General features: G+C 52.9%; 1 protein-coding gene across 17 annotated transcripts in view; it reads left to right on the top strand.

The window, feature by feature from the left end:
* The window catches only part of LOC118261468 (cyclic AMP-dependent transcription factor ATF-7), a 62306-nt gene that overhangs the window by 19369 nt on the left and 22141 nt on the right, over nt 1–20796 (top strand). For 14 of the 17 annotated variants that reach the window (XM_050715959.1, XM_050715953.1, XM_050715954.1 and 11 more), the window contains one exon: nt 21–89. In XM_050715959.1, the coding sequence (XP_050571916.1) occupies nt 42–89 (48 nt within the window). In that variant the 5' untranslated portion in view covers nt 21–41. Of the gene's footprint in view, nt 1–20; nt 90–15261; nt 15849–16281; nt 17773–18352; nt 18846–20796 lie in introns of those variants that run through there. The other 3 variants (XM_050715961.1, XM_035572316.2, XM_035572326.2) reach the window with 3 other exon arrangements.

Raw genomic sequence — 20796 nt, 5'->3', positions numbered from 1 at the left:
CTTCTCTCCTTTCTCCCCAGCTTAGCTGAGCTGCATGAAATATGGGAGACGACAGGCCGTTTGTGTGCAATGCCCCCGGCTGCGGACAGGTACGTTTACAGTATACTTTATTGTGAATGTGTCGTTGTGAATCAAAGTGGCTGTTTTATCACTGAGGCAAAGAGTTTAAAGCCGGTGTTTTACGTGATCACTGGAGGTAATCAGATCAGAGGATTTGCAGTGTGTAAATCCAGGTTATGAGCAAGTGCAGGCACTCCAAAGTAATGAAAGCTGCCTGGCTCTGCGGCGTGTTGTTATTCTGTCGGTGTTTTCCCTGAGACCCACACAGCCCAGAGGAAACATGCTGATCTCCCGTTAACGTTTTCTGATAACGTTGCTCATCTTCTTTCAAGGCTGTTTAACCAAAGGACAGGCATTCGCTCTCTGTCAGGATGAGTTAGCTGCTGTGGCATATTCTGTAAAGCAGCTGAGAATGTGACAGTTGATGGTTCGTGTTATGCGAACCCCAAACTGCCATGGTCTATTTTGGGCTCGCCAAAAAAAAAAGAAGAAAAAAGACCCATTGTGAATTTTTTTCTTCCACGGCTGACTTGCTTGGGTTGGTTATGGCCTTGCAAAACTTTTGCTGGCTTTCTTAGGGCAAACGCTTATCCTTGAATGAGTCACATCCCCTTTGCAGCAATAGGACCCTTCTCGTAGGTGTGCCTGCCTGGGAAGGCAGCTTTTTGTTGGATTTTGATGAAATTAGTGCTTTCCCAAAGCCCAGTTTGGAGTCTCTCAGTGGCGTAGCATCTTGGTAGCTTTCCTGCCGTAGTAACGGGAGGGACAGGGGGATTGTGCAACCACTGTTGGGGCCGTTTTAATGGGATTTATTAGGAAGCGGGGCTTCTGTGGAAGTACAGAACTGTACGGAGTCCAAGGAAAATTGGGTTTGTCTGTTCCGAAGTGTTTGAACCTCTTACGGTGGAGGGAGAGGGGAATTGTGGGTTTTAATTAGCTATTAAGTGGTCTACACACACTTTGTTTTCCTGACTGCAACCGCTGGATGCCAGGTTGCCAAACTGTTGTGGCTGTGACGCATTTGGGAGGTCTGACCAATACCAGGGTGGTACTCCTGTCCCCCACGCGATTCTTTGGGATATTTAATACTTTAATGCCTCTTGTGGGTCTCTTAATTGGAATTAAAGATAATTCTCCATCCTCGGGGCATGTCTTCAGAGACTGCATGTGAATTCTGTGACGCATTTATTTTTATAGCGCAGAAATGGGTCAAAAACCTCATCTGCAAACTCTTGGGGACTGGGGATATTAAAAAAAAAATACACAGTTACGACTCCTTAGCATTTTGGTCGTTCTGGCACTAGTCTCATCTGAAGCATTTTCTATCCACTTGCAGGTGATCTTCCTTTTTTTTTTTATAAGCTGCTTTTTATCTTGAACTTCTTTGCCTGTGAAATTGTGCAAGTCATTTATAAAATGTATTAGCTGTATTTGAGCACTTAATGATGTGAGCACTTCAATCATACAACCTTAAAATCGGATTCAAACAAGCAATTAAGGCAAACAACAATGTATTTAAATTTAATCTCCCACAATCTCCCACAAATGACATATAAAGGTGGTTGCTTCCTCCTTTCGCTGTTCCAGACTGCTGCTTATGGGTAATTCTGACAATTCTTCATGTTAATATTGAAATGTTAGAATCCGGGTAATTCATACCGGTATGATTCATTGTGATCTAACCTGACCTCGTGCACAGTTTCCTAGAACGTCCTTCAATACCTGTTCAAACCAGAGCATGTATTAAATAATGATGATCCAAGCTTGATTTAAAATATTTCCAGTGATGGAAAATTCACCACAGCCCTCGGTTAAGTTGTTCTAATAGTTAATTGCTCTCTCTGGTAAGGAAAAATTATGCCTTATTTCCAGTCTGAACCTGTTCAGCTGCAGCTTCCAGGCTGTGGATCTTATTAATTTTTGTTTCTTAGACAGAAAATCCTTTCTATCAAATTTCTGATGTCTGTAGGTGTTTACTGAGGGGTCAAGTCACCCCTCAGCGGTGCTTCGGGCTAACTGAATACATAGAGCCCCAAACCTCTCCCTGTAAGTCCTAGTATCTTGCATGCATTTTTTTTTTGTCCTTTATTCTCCACATCAGCTTCGTGTTGAAGCTTTTTAGAGCCTTTACAAATTTTGCTTGCCATTAAAACGCAGCGGTACCGGCTGGAAGGATGGTGGAAGGATCAGCCCAAATCAGTGTTCAGTGGGCAAGTGGAATAAAATTGGATCCTCCAGATGAGCCGGACAGGGAAGTGCAGTTGGCTGCTTCAGGTCTGGATTTATTTTTAATATTCGATGTTGGGGGGATGATGGCTGCCAGCAGCTGTCTGCAGGGCTTGAGCTCTCGAGCACGTGCTGCATTGTTTCCCCAGCAGCTTGTGGTGCCTTTTGGCACTAAAACCTGACCTTTGGCAAGCCGCCGTGGATCATCCCATCAAAAATGGCTTATTCGTGTAGGCTGATGTTAAAGTGAAGCCTTAATAAGGGTCAGAGGTGGCTGCACCTGTCTCAGTTCATTCCCTTGTTTCCTAAAGATTGAAACGCTTGTCTTCAAACACAGGTATCAGGGGCAGTGAAATCCGCAGGATCCCAACCTTCCTACGGGTGCTGAATGCCTCTGGCACCCGTGAGAGTCGGCAGGATGCAGAGTTTTGAGCTTTTTGGAAGGTAACTTGATTTTCACCCCAGCACACAAACGATGTGTTGTCACTGAAAGCACAGGAGGATGTTTCCCAGCCCAAAAAAGAGCCAGGCTGTGGCTGGCACTGGAGGAGACTTCCTTGCAGGTTTTTTTCTGATCCTTGAAGACCTCTGTGTGCATCTTGTGTAGGAAGAAAGCCGTTGGAAAGGGAGGGTGCTGTTGGCTGTTGAGCCTCTCTGCCTCTTCAGTCATCACAGTCGTCATTTTTGGGACGCTGCCTTCGCCAGCACGGCTCCAATGTCTCTGTTCCGTTGTCTCATCTCTAAACCTTTGACCCCATGCCTGACCTGCTGGCATGTTTCGGTCCTTGCAGATTTCTGCTCTCTTGGGTATTTCCCTGTTTGAGGGGTGCGATCAGTTTTTGGTGGGCTGCTCCCGTTGCACAGGGAGTCCCCGTGCCCGGGCCACTGCGGTCCCAAGCAGGCTGCGATGGGCTTCAGGCTTTTATGATCAGCTGGGGGAGCAGGCACAGGGAATTCAGCAGTCCTTTTCCTCTCCCTAAAATCAGCGATCTGCCTCCTGCAAACGCTGCTTTGAGACGCATAGTACATGGGAGGTCACGGGAGAAGGGAGAGCAGAGCCAGCCTAATTTGAACAGGAGACTGCAGGCAATTACTGGGAAGCCAGTGGTGATTTTCCCACTTCGGTTTAAAGGAAAAAAAAAAATCTGTTGCTTCCCAGTGTAATTCCTTTGTATCATTAGCTGGTTCTTCCCCTCTATAGCTAGCACCAGCCCTGTCTGCCGTGCTTTTTGCCTCTTTCCTGCTTTCCCTTTGTCCCTTCTGTGTAGAAAAAAGGCCATAAAGCGAATTTTTCAGGGAAGTGCGGAGGGGGAAGGGGGAACGGCCACCAAAAATAGACGGGCAGGTCTTGCTGTGCCCTCCCGTATCATCACAAGCAGTGGGCTTTCAGTGGGCACGTAAACATGTTTTGGTTGCTAGGTCTTTAATGGTGTTATTTTTGGATTCTGCATGCGATCGCTTCCCAACGGCGAGGCTGCTGCGACACAGCTGACTTCTAAATGCGCCGCATATACTGCTTTTAAAGAGGATTCTTCTCAAGGTCATTTATCCGGTTTCTGCTCCAAGAGGACAGCTGGCACGTTTTTCCCTGGCCCCCTTCCCCTAGCCCCCTCTGCACAGAGGGAGAAGAGCACTTCGATGGGGCCGTGAGCCCTGCGCTGCTGCCTCGAAACGCCTGTGGGAGGCGTGGAGCCGTGCCCCGAGTCAGGCTTTCATTGAACACCTTGGGTGAAACTAATCTGGAGGTGGTGCGCGCTGCTAATCGTTAGCAAAATCTCCTAATCCCATTTAAAACACTCTGAGTGATGAAAGACAGCCTTGGCGCAACCAAGTGTGAGCTGTAAAGCAAAGTGTTGCCGTTAAAGTTGAAAGGTATTAACGAAGTCTGTGTAATGATACAGCTCTGACTCATTAACACGGGGTAATTAAAGCTTCGGCCAGCGTGCCGAAGGCATCCAGAGCAAAGGTCTGGGAGGAAGGCAGGGGCTTTGGCTGGGCTCGTGCTGCTTCGTTGCTGTGATCTGGTGGCGGCAGAGGGAAGTCACTCACTAGCTGGGTTTGTTTCCTCCCTTGGAAAGCTGTGTTAAAGACTTCTTGCTGTGCCTGGAGCCTGATCTGGGCAGGGAAAGCTGGTGCTGTGCACGTTGCAGGAGGGACGTGCCTCTCCGACAACTTCTGCTCCTCTCCTGAAGGCTTGGGCAGCGCTGGATGCGGGAGGTTTTATGAAGCATCGTAACAGAGGACCATCTTTATTAATAAAGATATTTTGCCCGCTCCTGGTGCCCAAATTAACGAAGGGCCCATAACCCTGAATATATTCTACTGGGAGCAAGACTTCGCCTGGCCCTTGCCTCCCCACTCGGTGCCATTCCCCTCTTTATAAGTGACACAAATCATCGCTCGGGTCCTAATTCCAGCACTACAGTTATACAGGCCATTTCCTCAAACAATCGTTTGCTTTTTAAACCCCCCCTTAATTTAACAATTTATTCCCCTTAAACCCACGCCACTGAGGTGATGCTCGTGCAGTGTCCGAGAAACGCAGAGCCCAGAACTTTCACGAGGCCAGAAAATGATTTTTCTTCTTTGTGGTTTATTGTATCCTCTTATCTTGTCATATAATAGAAATAATGTTTATGGCATTGAGGCCTCAGCATCACTTGGCATTTAACCAACCTCAAAAGCAGTTTATTGCTTTGTATACTCTGCCGCCATGACCATTATCCCTTAAATCTCTATTGCTTTGTAATATACGAGGCAACAAATGGCTCCGGCGATTGGTTAAATGCAGAACTGAAGCTAAGGTGTGTTTTGGAGCTTGTATAATCCAAACGAATATAGATTATCCCTTTTATACCAGGCCTGGTACAGAGAGGGGGCAAAAAAACGACCCTCGTCTCCCTCCGAGCAGCTTTCCAGCGGTGAGTGCTCCTTGTCGTGGTCCAAACTTTCAGGTGGCCTGGGACCTGCCTGGTTCCTGGGCTCGGAGGTTTGCCGTGGGGCTCGCAGCCTCCCGCCGATGGATGCTGGCGGCAGCCTGAGCTGGGGTTTGTGCCGGTGCCTCCTTATCCCAGCTCCGCTGCTAGGAGGAACGAGTCTTGTCCCTGTTCCTGCAGGTGTCTCGGCGGCTGAAAGTCCTCGGTGGAAGCAGATCAGTCAGGACAAGCTGATGTGATAGGAAGAGGCAGAATAATGTAGTGGAGCGAGTAGGTAGGTGCGCAGGGCACCCCGGAGGTGAGAGGAAGGCAGCGCCCGTGCCCATCTGCTTTACAGGAAAGCATCTTTCTTTCATGGCAATTCTAAAGGCTGGCTTTGTTTCCGTCCTTCTCTTGTCCTTCCCATTACGGGGTGCAGCAAGGTAAGAAAATATTCCCTGCCTCGAAGGTGCCAGGAGCCAGCGGTACTCAGAGGAGATGCAGAGGGGTGTGTGAGCCCTGCTGGAGCTTGCTGCCGGGGCCACGCGTGCGCAGGGCACGGATGCGTTCGCTTTGAATACGAGCACGAACAGAAAGAAATATTTGTGCATTGATTTAACAGCCTCCTCAGGGCCTGCCTCTTGAGACTCTGCTCCTGGCGCTCACAAAGGGAAGGCAGACGAGCTGCGTGAGACACTCAGAGGGTTAAAATCGAGTCTTGGAGAAACTTCAGCCCAATTGGCTACCTGCTGTTAGAGCAAGCAGGAATTTAAATGGTGATTAAGCAGAGTTATGACACCCCGTCCTCCCATAGAGATTGTTACTGTCCTGGCATGGGAACTGAGTGGGGCTAGCCTTGGACACAGGCGCAGGGTGTTTTTCCTAAAGAATCCCGGCTCCTAACACCCCCCAATTTAATGAGGTAGGAGCCGGTGTGGCTTTAGAAATCGGAGCCTTATTAAGCAGGAGAGCAGCTTCTGTGGAGCAGGGCGGGTGGTAGCAGTCGCTGAAGCTGGACGGGGCTGGTGAGAGCTGGAAGCCAAGAGCAGGACTCACAAGCTCCCCATCCGGGGCTCTGTGCTGGGACCGACACCGGGTCTCTGCCTGAGGTGACCCAAGCACCTCGCGGTGCCACGGGGGCACCTGGGGACGAAAACGAGGGGCTGGATCCTCCGGGAAGCAGTTCCCATCCATCTGCGAGCCCTTGGAGGCGTTACAGACCTCCCCTGCGTGCCCCAAAGGGTCACAGCCTGGTGGGGTTGAGCTGAGGCTGACGCCCCTGTGCGCCAGCCAAATACTAAAATGAAAAAGTGAGGATGTTAACGATGGAGCCAGAATAAAAAAAAAAATAATAATAATTCTCCAAGCTTTTTGTTATGCTTGGGCACAGATACCCCGTGTCTGCACTTAGCATGCGAAGTCACGTATATGTTGTGTCCCTACTGCACCCGAGTGATTTGAAGAGCTGAGCCATAAACTAGAGTTTCTCTTCTGGTTTTTAAATCCAAGGAAATGTCTGAGGCTCCGTGGCGAGGAATTCCTAGCTGTATGTGCCTGCTTGCTTCACATCTGCAGCTTTTTATTTGAAGCTGCCACAGCTGAAATAAAATTCTGCAGAGAAACATCTTGGTTAAAGGTCTTCCATTATTTTCCAGGAGTGCAGGTTTCCTGAGTTAATTATTTATTTCAAATTAAGGCCTTTACAGCTGCGGTACCTGTACAGCAGGCACAAAATGGCAGATGCTGCACAAATCTCTGAGCATTTACAGTACGTAATGGGTCCGTGGCAAAGTAGTGCTTGGTTATAGTAACTCTTTAGGTTGTTAGCATCAAAAGAAGTGAATTAATTTGAAATGTAACTCATGTGTTGTCGGCAGAGCGGAGTGATATCTCCCACCTCTTGCTGAAGGTATTTTTGGAGGTGGGGAGGGGAAAGCTAATTTTGAATAATAATAAGCTTGAGAAGGCATCTGAAACCAGTAAACGTTTATTTTTTACACTCCTATAACTTAAAAACGGCCAAACCAATTTAAACCAAATTGGATAATAAAAAATATTGCTCCTAGGCTGAGCCCCTGTATGCCAAGTTCCAGCCTAGAATGAATTTTTATGACCAAATTATAAACCCCCTAGAAATGAAGGTTTAAAATGGAAATGTTGACAGACCTTTAACTACAAAAGCACTATAATAGAACTTCTTTTTTTATAAAATGGCTGTTTTAAAATATAATTAAGACTTAAATATTATTTAATAGCAGCATTTCCTGTAAGTTAAAGTCTTTATCATTCCTCCGGCTGGGGTTCGCTGCCAGTTCTGCGAATGCCACTTCTGCTTTGCATTTGAAGCACGTGCACGGCGCTGAACCGACACAGACACTTGTCTGTCAGATGGAAATGGCTCCGGACAGCTTTCCAAATCCCCCGTTTCTAAATAAGAGCCTGGATGCCAAAGGACTCGCCGGACCTTTGCGCAAACCCCGCGGCCGCGCAGAAAGCGTCGCATAAGCCCGTGCCAAAGAGCCGGCTCTCAATAACGTGAAACGCCGTTTTCTTCGCAGGAAAACATCTTTGCATCCCCTCTGGTTGATTCGGTGTTAAGCAGGAGCTGTCTTTTAGTGCTGTGGCCGCTTTGGTGCCCCCAGCCCGTGCCCAAAACCTCTCTGGGCAGCGGCCGCGCTGCGGAGAGAACAGGTAACGAATCTGGAAGCCCTCCATGAGCACTGCAGCATGGAGGGGCAGCCTTGCAGGGACGAGGAGGAAAGGCTTTTCTTTTGCAAGGGCTTTCTGCAGGCTTCTTCTCCCCCTCCTGCAGCGCGGGCGCTGCCGCGGCTCCGCGCCGCCGTCCTCCCCGATGCCCTTTTGGTGCCGGTGCTGGCCCGGTGCCACGGGGCAGCTGTCACCCCACCCAGCCCGGGCTTGGTTTTCATCCCTGCCCCCCCACCCCCGCCTTTTCTTGGACTGGCTAATTCCTCTATTTTGCTGCCTTTCTTCCCCTCTGCACCCTCCCCATGGTTTAAAAATAACCCCGGGCTGGTTGCTGCAGTGCCGCGGGTGCAGGGAGCGTTGCAACACCCGTTTCCCGTCATGGCACATGGCAGGCTTCAAAGTGACACTAGCCAGGGAAGAGTAACGGTTATTGCAGGGTGTCCTCTGCGTTTTCCCCCTGGATTTCTTCTTCTCTGCATCCTTTTTGCCTGCCAGTAAGCTCCTGGCTTCAGCCCTGCTGCCAAACCCCTTCTGGTGCAGCCCTTGTGATGTAGTGGCGGTGCTGAGAGCAGGAGGCAGAGCCCGTGAGATCTCCACCTCAATTTTCTGGGGCGATGTGTTTCGTGTGTGGCTTTTCTTGTTTGTTTAGGGAAGAAGACGACTGGCAGAAGGCACCTGGGAATTGGGAACGTTTGCAGGGGAGGCTCCGAGACGCTGCAGGCACGCTCGTGCTGCTCGCCCTCCTCGCCGGAGCCCCGGGGGTTGCTCTGCGGCTGCAGCCACGTGTGAAGGGCTGGGTGGGCGAGAGCAGCTTTTCCCTCCTGCACAGGGCTTGGGACATGGGTGCCTAAGGCCACTGGGGGAGGCGGCTGCTAGAAAGGGCATGCACTGCAGCAAAATTTATCTGGAAGCTGTTGTTGGATGTTTTCATCTACCGCAGCGTCCTCCTGCGTGTGCAGCACGAGGGGGGGACTGGCAGGAGTCTCTGGAAGGTGCACTGGATGTGCTTGGTGAGGCTTTAGAGCATATTTCTCTAAAAACCTCTCAAATCCAATTAAATGTATGTCTGGGGTTTTTTAATTAATTGTTTTAACCATACATAGAGGAGATAAGTAACTGAAACTTGCTTTAGTTCCTTTCTACTTCTGATTTTCTAAAAAAAAATAATAATCTGCCCTGACCCTGGCTTCTCACGCTGGAGATGCAATGAGATTTGGCAACAGCTTTCACATTTCTTAGCGTTATCTCTTCTGGTGAACGCCTATTCTAAAAAAAAAAAAAATAAATAAAGCTCGTAATACGATTTCTTGGCCATATTGGCTGCTGTAGCAATTAAAGTGAAGAAATAGCACCTCTGGATTTGAAGAAATAGCTGCGTGCTTTTCCCCTCTGCTGCCTCAGAGATGCTGTGCTGAGGCTGCAGGCTGCCTAATAACGCCTTAAAATATGCAGCAGCCGGCTTTAATGCAGGTCCTCTCAAAGAAAAGGGTGGTGGAGGACGAGCCGTGCTGCAGAGCCATCCGCCGCCGCGCCGGGCACGCTCGCCGCTCGCTTCATTAGCATACTTGTTCATTTTGGCATCAGCCGGGGTATATGAGGCGGCACGCAACCAGTAAACCTATCGCGTGTTGCAGTGGAATAGCCAGTAATGGAGCTAATTGCCCTTTTGGAGCACCTCTCGTCCCAGAGGATCCTTCAAACCGCTCGCAAATCACAGCCGAAGCGCACCCACCGCTGAGCTGCGGCGCTGGGGTGGTTCGGTTCCAAAGGGAGCCCCTCCTGCCAGCCACGAAGGGGGCGAGGGCTCAGGGGCAGCGGCAAAACCTTCGTTGGAGCTGCCCAAAACTTGATTTCGCCTTCTGTGTTTGAGAGGAAGGGCGCTGAGCGGCTCCCAGCCTGATTCCCAGGGCAGGCTGGGCTGCCGAGCCCGCTGCTTTTCAACGGGCGACTTGCAAACTCAGGGGTATAAATATATAGAGAGAGAGGAACCAGGATATTCTCCCTATCTCTTCTCATATATATTTATTCATGTCTCATACACGTCCATCTACATTATATATATAAAAATATGCACATAGCCTGGCTCGGAGCCCCCTTTTATTGGGGCCATTCAATGCCACATACGTGAGCAGAGCGGGAGGGAAAGTCCACAGTGGAAATTTCTGTGGGTAACGACATGGGAGAACATCCCCCCGCTTGGAAAGCGGCCCCTGCACAGCACCCAAGGGTGCAGGTTCAGCAGGGTGCCCACTCATTGCGAGCATTTTGGTATTTCAGGGTATTTTTGGTATTTCGGAGCCGGCTTTAGGGTTCTTGCCCTTTCTCAAGGGTCCCCCCTGCAGAGCTGCACGCAGGCTCTCGCAGCCCCTCGAGCTGGATCTGGAGTTTCTCAGGTGCTGCCAGGTTTCCAACAATTTCTTTTATTTCTTTTATTTTTTCTGAGCCCCGTCCTTGCTGTTTGCTCCAAGATTACGAGGCGGTTTCCACTTTCTTGAAGCTGGGGGGGGGGGTGGTTCATGAGGAGGGAGGGTTTCCCCTTTCTTGGGAACATGATCGGGGCTGCAAAAATACCCACAAAGGAGCGTGGCTGTGGGCTTGCAGGGAATGCTTTCTTCTCGTTTTGATTTAAGGGGCTTTCACAGCCGCGGAGTTTCTGCTCCGAACAAAATAATCTCAGCCCCGTCCTCACCTAGAGCTCTCGCCCTATATCAAAAATGCAAACGGCGTGTGCTGCTAGCATGAGGCCATAAATCGAGCCGGGCTCTTTTATTAACTTGAAATTAGACTGATCTGAAAACTTGCTGGTGCTCTGGAGCTCAGGAGGGGCAGAAAGCTGCCCGGGGCTGCGTGCTCCTGCAGCAGCGGGCAGAGCTGCCCGTGTTGCCGCGTTGGCCGGCGAGTTTAACCTCGTGCCATCTTATCTCCAGGCCTGCTTTTCATCCCTGCTCCCTCGGAAAGCAAATGTGAAGCAGGGCTCTGGGTGTGGAGGTTTGGGACGGGTGAGGTGGTCGGGAAGTGAGAGAGAGGTCTCGGGGTGCAGTCCAAGCCTGCGCCCAGGATCGAATTCTTCCTGCCTCTTCCGTGGTCAAATACTTCCTTATTTTAGAAACAGTCTCTTGAAGACCAGACAGTTTGGTTTGGGGGTTTTGGTGGTGGTGTTCAGAGCCTCGCTTCCTACCTGCTTAATTTCTGAAGTTTAGGAGTGGGTCGTGGTGTTGTGCGGACAGCTAACGCTCCCCAGGTTAATGCAGGTGGATGCAGCACGCAGCTCTGACGAAGGCCGTGCTTTCGTGCTAGCACAGATGCATTTAATCTCCAAAAAGGTGCACGAGTTTGCAGGATTTTCTGCAAACCTCTTGCATAAAATCCAGGGAAACCGTCACTTTAGGACAAAAAAAACACAAGTGGGGGGACTCAGCGAAGGCCTCTCCTCTCCTTCCCCAGCAAAAATGGTTCTGAGGAGCGTGCTTTGGGTCACAAGGGAAAAAAAGAGAGGTGTCTTTTCCCTCCTTACACCCCACACGGAGTCAGTAGCACCCAACGAGCTCGTGACCTCTTTTAATTTCAATCCCTAAACAGCAGCAAGGAGATGGGGGACACGATTTTTTCGGGAGCCTGCATCCCTGCCCGCTTCTCTGAGCCCAGCAAGACCCGACCGAGCCCTGCAGAGGCGGCGGCCGGAGCTGGCTCTTGGCAAGAGGGGAGAAGAGGAAGGATTTCAGCCTCCGAGGATGCTCGCCGGGCCGGAGCCGGGCATTGTGCGGCGGCCGCTCCGCCCCTCTGCGGCTGACTGCGGCTTTCCGCCGTGGCTGCGGCTCGCCGCGATGCCGAGCAGGGGACGCCGCGTCCTCGTGCGCTTTGCGAGCCCCCGAGCCTCGCTGGAGAGCAAGGGTGGGATAGGAAAGCTCGAAGCAGTAATAATATCTCGGGTTCTTTCCAGAGGTGCTTCACGTGAGATCAGAGAATGGCAGCAGAGCTGGTGGTAGGAGGGATTTCTAGGTAGGCTTTTTGTATTTTTTTATTTTTAGGGTTTTTTTTTTTTGGCCCCTCTCCTCCCCACGGTGGCTGCTGCTTTGCTCGAGAACCTTTATCTTAGAGACTCAGCTCTTCATCGAGGTGTGAAAGCTCACAATAAGTATAAATACATTTATTTCTAGCCACTCCTAATGCTGGAGGAAGCATTTATAAGGGGCTGCTGGGTTCGGGCAGCTGCCGCGGTGCGCTGCCACTGGGGGCTGCGGTGCTGCAGCCGCACAAAGGACTGGCGCACGCATGTCGGCGCGTTACAGGCAGGAAGAAAAAAGCACCTTTTGGGCTTTTTGGTGTGCCTAAACACGTGGCCTATCCGCAGAAGACCCCTTTGTGCACAGAAGGTGGCAAACGGGGATTTTGCTTCGGGAGATTCACTCCTTCCTCGGGTTAGCGGTGCTGGCCGGAGGGATTGAGGCTGAATAAGCCCGGGCTAAGGCAGGTCCTGAGAGCTTTGGCAGAAATAAAGAGGGCCGTGGAGCAGGAGAGGCTGGGCTGATGTTTGGTAACATCCCCGCCGTTCTTACAAGGTCCCCTGCAAATCTCCTGCGATGGTAAATCTCGGGAGGAGCGTGGCGTCGTGTTTATTTAACACCTGCTTAATGATGCAAGCTGAGAAACTGCACCGCCACTTCCCGAGCACTTGTACCAGCTGTTTAGCTCAAATAATTTTTTTATATGCCGGATTAAAACAATAAAAACATTAAAGTCCTAAAATTCCCCCTGAGAGTAAACATCTAGACAATAAAGAATCGTGTGTGTAGGGGATGGGGTGGGAGAGTTCTGCAGCAGTGCAAAACAAGCTATAAATTAATCTCAGCAGTAAAGGCTGCTAAATGGAACCATTTCATAAAATGAAGTTCTTGCAAAACGTTGGAGCAGTCTGTCTTTGGGGCAGTTAAACATTTTTGGCTTCTTAACTTCTTCAGGTTATTTATAAGCGGTGAATGTGTCTCGTGGCTGTGCCGGTCCCGCCTTTTAGGCAGAGAAGCGGGGTTTGAGAACGGGCGAGGGGCTCACGGTCGCAAGGGTAATTGTCAGGAATTCAAAGCATCACCTGTCGCTTTTGTCTGCTCGAACCTTCCTCATGTGGACTTCAGACAGGGCGATGAGCAGCTCAGTCTCAAAAAAAAAAACCCGTTTACAAGAACAAATACTCAAGGGACCGGATTTCAAGCAATCCAAGCCAGAGATAAAAACGTGGAGCGGCCCGTCCCACCACTGTCTTGCTCGTGGGTGTTTTTCTGGCTCTTTTCTTTGCTTTTTTGGTGCAAGGCTCCTGCTTTCCCCTCCGCTGCTGCCACCCCAGCCACCTGCAGAGTCGCCGTGCGATGTGTCACCGGGTCCTCGCAGTGCTGAGGGTGCAGCTGCGAGCTCTTCGCTGCACAGCGTCCCTGTCGGCATCTTAATTCTGGCTCTCGTGCAATCTGCTAATTCACCTGCTCGCTTGGGATTAACCCGAGCCTTTGTTTCTGTGGTTGGGGGAGAGATTTCCTGCACGCGCTTCAGGTATTAAAAGCAGTTTGTGATCGCTGTGTTAGCTAGTCTCCCTTTTGTGCGATGTTTGCCATAAACCTCAAACATCGGCGAGCTTTAGAAAAGAAAATTTCAATGCATTTCGCTCTGACTGCGTGCGAAATTTTATTAACGGCAGCCCGTAACGTGGGCGGAAGAATGGTTGGGACCCCGAGGATGCGAGCGAAGCGGTTCTGGTGACCTCAGCTGCGTATTTCTGCACCGCTGAATCATCGCCCAGGTGGCACCCGGCAGGGCTCAGCTCTGCTGCCGGGGCTGGGAGGAGGCCGTAGATCAAACGGCGCGGGGAAACGCGGCTTGCATTATGCTTGCCTCCATCCCTCCTGATTTTTCTTGCACTTAAGAGTTTCTCCACTTAATTTTTATTAAGGGCTGCAGGTGGAAAGTAATGTTAAAAGGGTTTGCCATTAGCAAGGAGCAGCCAAGGAGGCAATTAGGAGCGAGCGAAAGCCCTGGGCCAGCGCGAATTGCAGCTGGGAAGCCTGCTGCAGACACAGAGGGGCTTTTGCTGGGGATTTGGTCAGGTCACCAAGTCCACCGGCAAGCACGGAGAGCTGGGAGCGTGCTAATGCGCTCCTCAGACGTAATCCTGGTGTGTAGGCAGCTGAAACCTCCCCGTCGTGAGCTCCGGTGGTGGCAGGCGGTGGAGAAGAACGTGAGCAGAGCGAGGAGATTTGCTTCCCCGTGAGCCTGCCCTGACTTGCCGGGGAAAGCTTGGCACCTTGTGCAAGCAGGCACGGTTGCATAATGGTTGCAGCTGATTTGGGGAAAGGATCCAGCTCCTTGGCGCAGGTGATCTCTGGGTGCGGGATGGAGTGGCGCAAAGAGCTGGAGTTCGACCCCTGTGCAATAGGCTGCCCCGAGAAACCATAAATCTCGGGAGAGAAGAGGGTCACTGAGAACCTCATCAGGGTGGGAGCAGCAGCGCCGCGTTAATATGCCCATAAATCTACCTGTTACGAGAAAACAGGTGGCTCTTCCGAGAGGCAAAAGGAGGCAAACGCCTGGATCTTTTTTTCTGCCGTTGGCCTTCCTCCTTTTAGGAGCGAAATTACTGCCGCACCTCGTCGCCTCTCGTGGGCAATCGTGGCCCTTACAAAATGACGGGCTTGGGGTTTTGTCCGTTTCTGGGAACGCAGCAGGAGCTGGGAGGGGGGTTGCCAAAAGCTCCGAGAGGAAGGTGCGAGGGATGCGCCGAGAAAGGCTGCGTTCTCGTGCGCCGTGGTGCTGAGATCGGTGTCAGGAAGCTTTTTTGTACCGTGGGGTGGGTTGGCTGCAGGGGAAATCCCGCCCGAGAGTGGGATCCGGGAGCTGGGGTAGTGTGGGGTGCTCAGAAGGGGCGCGGAGCATCTGCAGCCGGGAGAGAGTCACTGCAGGGCTCCGAGGAACCCCTCGGTCCCATCCCAAATCTCGCACTGGGGCACCTGTGGATGTCACGGGTGGCTGACGTGGTCTTCTGAGCTTCCACGGAGCTCGTGCACCTCTCAGGAGGCACAAAGGGGCCAGACCCTGCGTTAAAATACCCCAGTTGCTTCTCAGGGTGGCCGGGGATCCACAGAACTGAATTTGGCTCCTGCTTTTTGTTCCTCTCTGCTCGAGGCTTCATTAAGCTGTGCTCACGCTCCTCTGGTTGTGTGGATCCGCTCCTCCTCGTAGCTTCTTCCTCCTAGCTAGGAAATGCTAATATTAACGGGGAAATAGGCTAATGTGCTAATATTAAAGGGGAAAAAAAGCAACGAGCCTCTGTATCCATTTAGCGTGATGCCCTCTCCAAAGCGGTGCTGTTAGAGGTTCCCCGTGAGAAGTCCTAGCTCAGGTCCACAAAAAAAAAACAACCCACCACCCTGTTTTTGTGCCCTAAAAGCCTAAGGAGAGGCTCGCACAGCATGAATGGGTGGGCGCCCACCCAGTACTGCGAATGAATTGAAGGAAACCAACCTTCCAGCGCGTTAAAACCCTGAATGGGGACCACAGCATCCTTCTTCTAATTGTGGTGGTGCTCAAAGGTCAAGGCTGAGTCACGGCGACTCCTTCAAGCTGCGGCGCACGGGCACAATGAGCGCTTTTTTTCCACTGGAGCTAACTCTTTGTTTTTAGGATCGGCTTTCTTGTAGCACCAGGACAATAGTGCGGCGGAGGGGATCGGCGCTAGCGAGGCGTCTTCCGAGGGGACGACAGCCGAACCTCTCCGATGAGCCTCAGCCCAGCTGGCTCCCTCCCAACAATTCCGAATTTGCTTCCCAAATTAACGTCAGGGGATTGGATTGGAGTTGCAGCACCGGCTGTCCGGAGCGGTAAATGGGGTTTTCCATCCATGGGAGCCCGCTGTTCGAGGCCCGCTCCTCCGGCACGGCTTGCCCTTGTGCTCCTCCAAGGGTAAGTCCAGGGAGGGCGACGGCGCCGTGCAGGGGCACGCAGCTCCCCGCAGCGGTGCCCGGGCTGCTCCTCGCTCCCACCCGCGTGCCTCAGGTGTCTCGGCGAGATGCTCGTCCCGGTTTCGGCTCAATCCTGCTGGCTCGTTTCCCTCTGAGCACATTTTTGGGTTCCCTCTAGCCACATTTTTGAGCTCCCCTCCCGGCACCGACAGCGCCGCCGTTGGGGGCGAGCGGCGCAGGGTCCCCGCCAGGTGCAGCGACGTGCGGGCTGCGCGGGGCTCCCCGTTGTCACCCGGGGGCTCAGGGGCTCGATTTCCAACAAGGCCGAGCTCTCAGCTGAAATGTACGGCTTGGCAGCGAGCGGGGAAGCCGGAGCGACTCGTACCACAGAGCTGCATGTGCTGCGGCACCTGCTGCCAAAACCTCTCCGAGCCCCTGCCTCATTGACAGCCTTGGCCCCTGTCCAGAGCCTGTTTAAGAGCCCCGTGCAGCCTCCCAAAGCACAAATCCTCAGCCCTGTAGACAAATTAATCGACTCCAGTTCGGATTTAATTATTTTTTGCGCATGCATTCTCGTTTCTCGGGGTATGCGGAGAAGGAGTTTCCTGTTATTCTTTTCTTTTCACTCTATAAATTATCTCTTGCCTGCGTGCGTCGTGCGGGGCTTGCTGCTGATGCTGTTTGTTTGCTGAGAACGAGTCTTTGCTCCCAAATTATTCATTCAGGAGCTGGGGAGCGTTCGAGGCAGGAAGGGTGACTCACTTGGTAAACAGCAGAGGCTTGCAGGGGAAGGCAGGAGCCCAGATTGGGTTTCTGTGGTAGATCTGAAGGCTTGGGAAGGGACGGGGGGGGATTTTTTTTTTCCCTTTTTCACCCTTTCTTCCCCTTTCTTCTCTGCCACCAGCACCGGGGGTTCGTGATTCTGCCTCTGGATTGCGGGAGGGCAAAGCCCCACGAACTTCACCGTAGCACTTTTCCCCCCTCAATGCCCCCCAGCTTCCCAAACCGCTCAGCCCGGCGGTCGGGCAGGGCAGGAATTCTGCGTGGCCGAATGCCCGCGCTCCTTGCCCCTTTTCCTTGGTCCATGGCCCCCGGCTCTTGCGACAGCAAGAAACGCCGAGCTCCTAATGAATCCCCGCCTGAAATACGGCCGGGGGAGCGCAGCCGTAATTGCCTTTGTTAATATTTTTTTTTTTCTGCAGTGCTTCTCGCACGGCTCCTGGTGCTTGCGTGCGCGCTCGGCTTCCTCTCCTAACGCCCTCGTGAAGTATGGTGCCTTTTTTCCCTTTTTATTTGCTCTGTCTGGTAGGTAGGGGGAGAATTGATGGCTTGCCCAAGGTCACACTGAAAACCTGTGGTGCTGCTGGGATTCGAGCCGGGGACGTAAGAATGATTCACGTCCACGCTGGAGCTATCTGGGGGATCCCATGGGGCAGGCACACATCCGTAGGCACAGGCTGCGGAGCCGCTGACGCTCTGCAACTCCACCCCTTCGCTCACCTCCCTTAATTACCGCTGGGCCTCTCCTCTTAAGTTATGTGGCAGCGGTAATTAATACGTGGGTTTTAATAACCTTCACTCGCGGCGAAACGAGGCTAAAAACGCTCCACCGTGTGGAAGGAAACAATCGGTGCATCGCCGCAGGCTTTGTGCCGATGGCTCCGGCCCCTGCCAGCACCACGCGAGCGGAGCAGAAGGGTGGTGGTGTTTGAGAAAACGCCGCCTGCTCCCACGTAGCCCGGACCCGTCGGAGATTTAGGAGCCCGACCTGCCTGGGGTTCGCGTGCCGGGGTTTGGGCTGCGATCCCAGGGGGAGCTGAGCACCGGGGGCTGCTCGTCTGCGCGGCTGAGTGTGCTTTGGGCGAAGCAACCCGGCTGCTCCTCTGCCTTTTTCCACATAGACCCCTTTTGAAAAAGGGGAAGAGGTTGGTTCTAGGTCCTTCAGGGCCCTATAAAGAAATCCTTTGGGTTTTCTTTGGCTTGGGTTCGACAGCGAAAGCTCCCGGTGTCCGAGCCGGGACGTTTATCCCAGTTATCCCACTGGGATCGATGCCATCCCAGCAGGTAGCTCCTGGCCGTTCAGAAGGGCTGAGGTTGGTTTTGTCTGCACCCAGACGTGCTGATGCTGAGCTCCAGCGTGCTGGAGGTGAAGGAGATGCTGTGTCTGCCACAGGAGACTTGATTTAAAAAAAAAAAAAAAAAAAAAGAAAGTTGAATGCGGAGTTTATTAAAGAATTTGCCCCGTATGTCCTTGGCCGAATGCTTCCCTCCTCGCCGCTACGTGGTGTGCTGTAGGCCAGATGGTTGCTGCCTTCCCCCCTGCTGAAACACCTGCATTTCAGCGGAGGGGCATGTGTATGAGAAGCCCTCTGGGATAAGCGAAGCTATAGAAATGTAAATTAAATTATTTACCTACTCCCAGTTAAATGCTCTGCCCTTCTGGCCAAGGAGGAATGCGGATGGGACGGGCTCCAGAACCTGCTTAACTCTTTGTTTAAATCGCAGGGAACTTTGAGGAGCCACCTGAGCAGCGAATTGCTGGGGATTTGGTAGGAGCAGCATGCCGAACCCATAAAATCCCCTCCCTCCAGCCTGCTCCCTGCTGCGTGATAAAACAGCGGCTCGTCTCGGGGACACGGAAGCATCGTGTGTTGTCACCGTGACCTTGCCGTGCTGGGGGCCCTCTGCTCGCTGCAGGTGGGAGAAATGCACGAGGAGAGGCTGGGCACCGCCGCGTGCTCCCAGCTTCTCCTCCCCACGCAAGCATTTGCGGGGCGGACGAGCCGACGCAGAGGAGGTGCTGCTGCGCAGCTCCCATCTGTGATGACTGGCTGAAAAACAAAACAAGCCCCCCAAAAAGTAACTCTGAAATCACACGGTTCCCTCCAGAAGAAAAAGAAGGCATCTTTGTTGTGGCTTGCACAATGCTAATCCCAACGAAGCGTCTGTTAAAGGCTGTGCTGGCGGCTTGGACGGGGCTTCCTAACACCAGCACCCTGTGAGCAGGCTGGAGTTTCTGATTATTATTCTTTTTTTTTTTTTTTAAACAAGGAAAGGAACGTGAATTAATCACGGGGCAGAATGTAAGCAGATTTTTAAAGCAAAAGGCATAGCCACATGGGTCCCTGGAGTTGCCGGAGCCAAAAATAACATTGCAAGGGTTTAATCTCGATGCAGTTTTAGTGGGGGGGAGGGGGAACAGCAGGGGGATCTTGCCCCAAATGCGTCCAAGCCTGCTCCTTTCCGAGGTGATTGAGCTGGCGGTGGCCTTTTTGATTTTCACAGAACTTGAGTCAACAGAAATAACCTTTTCCTGCTGCCCCTGCCTTTTGGGAAGGGCACCAAAAGGGGTGCTTAAAGCCTGGACGTTTTGAAGTCGGGCATCCTGCTGCAATGCCAGAAACGGCAGCGCTGGGGGAGAGACAAGGGGCTGAGCTGACATCCCCCGGCCCGTGGGGCCGTGGAGATGAGCCCTTGCCCCCCTTTTAGGCTTTCCTTCCTCTCCTGCACGCACCAGGGTGCCGTGACCTTGGCTGGGGGGCCCCAAGCACAGAGCCTGGGCCGTGGCCGAGCAGCGGGGCGCCGCGAAGGATCCGCTCCCCTCCTGCCGAAAGGCTTTGTGTTGGGCAGGGCTCCCTCTGGATACAGGGACGTGCCGCGTGCGACCTCGGGTTTTGTTCTCCATCGCTCGTAAACCTTCGCTCTTCTTTTCATTTGGCCTCGGTTGGCGGAGGTGCTGTCTCTTCCCTCCTCTAGCGGAAGGATGCCGCCACTGAAGGCAGCTCTCCAGGCGCGCTCAGCAGCCGAAGGTGCCGACAGAGCTCCCTTGGCTGCCTTTGGGACCGTCGGCACCAGCTTTTCCCATGGGAGCAGGCGGGCTCCGAGCCCTTCTGGGGGAAAACCCTCCCCTGGTGGTATGAGCAAAGGGAAAATGGGGCCGAAATCTCAGCATGCCATCCCTCCGAAGTGTAAAAACAGCCAGCGTGGCCGCGCTCTTGCTGCATTCTTTTGAACCAACAAGTCTTCGCCGTGTTACCGCCGCTGTCTCGTGCCACCTCCTCTCCTCTGGAAACGGGCCCAGCTGGGGATTCACGGGGCAGATAATTGTAATGGTCCCCCCGGCCTCTAAAACCCATGAATCACTCGGGTAGCCGGGCACTTTACGCGCATTAGCGAATTAATCCTTCCAGCCTCTGCGCGAGGGAGGGGGGGAATTAGCGTGGTCATTGCTCAGCTGGGAAATGGGGGGGATGGAGCCCGGATCTCGCGTGGGAACCGAGGGGGGGGGTCGCATCACTCAGAGCCGGCACCGCTCACCTTTGGGCACCCGGCCCTCGGGGGCGCCCGTGACCCCGCATTAGTTACCTCCGCGGCTGGGCCGGGCGCACAGAGGATACCCAACCAGCCTGCCCCGCCGCCAGAAATCCATCCGAGCCCCGTCACGGCGAGCTGTGTGCGCGGCGCGAAGGGGAGGACGAGCTGCGCCCCACGCCAGGTGGGCTCCGGTGTCACCCGTGGGTACCCCTTGCCCCCTGAGGTGGTGCTTGGAGGGCAGCGCAGACCCCGAGACACCCCCCGGCCCCCTTGTCCTGGGATGCTCACACCACGATAACCGAGGTGGGCTTTGGGAGTGGCACCCGGGGTGGCTCCTCTGGAAGCCGGTGCCTTTTTGCACAGCTCAGCCAGCGCTGAGTTTCCCTCCAGCGCCGTGCCTGCAGGGCTCGTGCTGTCTCCTTTTGTCTCCCATCCTATCCAGGTGTCTCAGCCACGCTGCGGGCAGGATAACGCTGCTGCGCCAAGGGTCGGAGCAGCGTTTGGGCTTCCCCGTCTTAACAGCAGCTCTATTAATTCAGCCCCGTCAGGAGCCTGATGCTGGCCAGGTTTGGCTCCCCACCCCTTCCAGGTCCCACGGCTTGCGCTTTCTGCAAGGTAAAGCCTCCTTTTCCCAA

This window comes from Cygnus atratus, chromosome 29 (assembly GCF_013377495.2).
Source record: "Cygnus atratus isolate AKBS03 ecotype Queensland, Australia chromosome 29, CAtr_DNAZoo_HiC_assembly, whole genome shotgun sequence".
NCBI lineage: Eukaryota > Metazoa > Chordata > Aves > Anseriformes > Anatidae > Cygnus > Cygnus atratus.
This window is presented reverse-complemented; position numbering and strand designations above follow the sequence as displayed.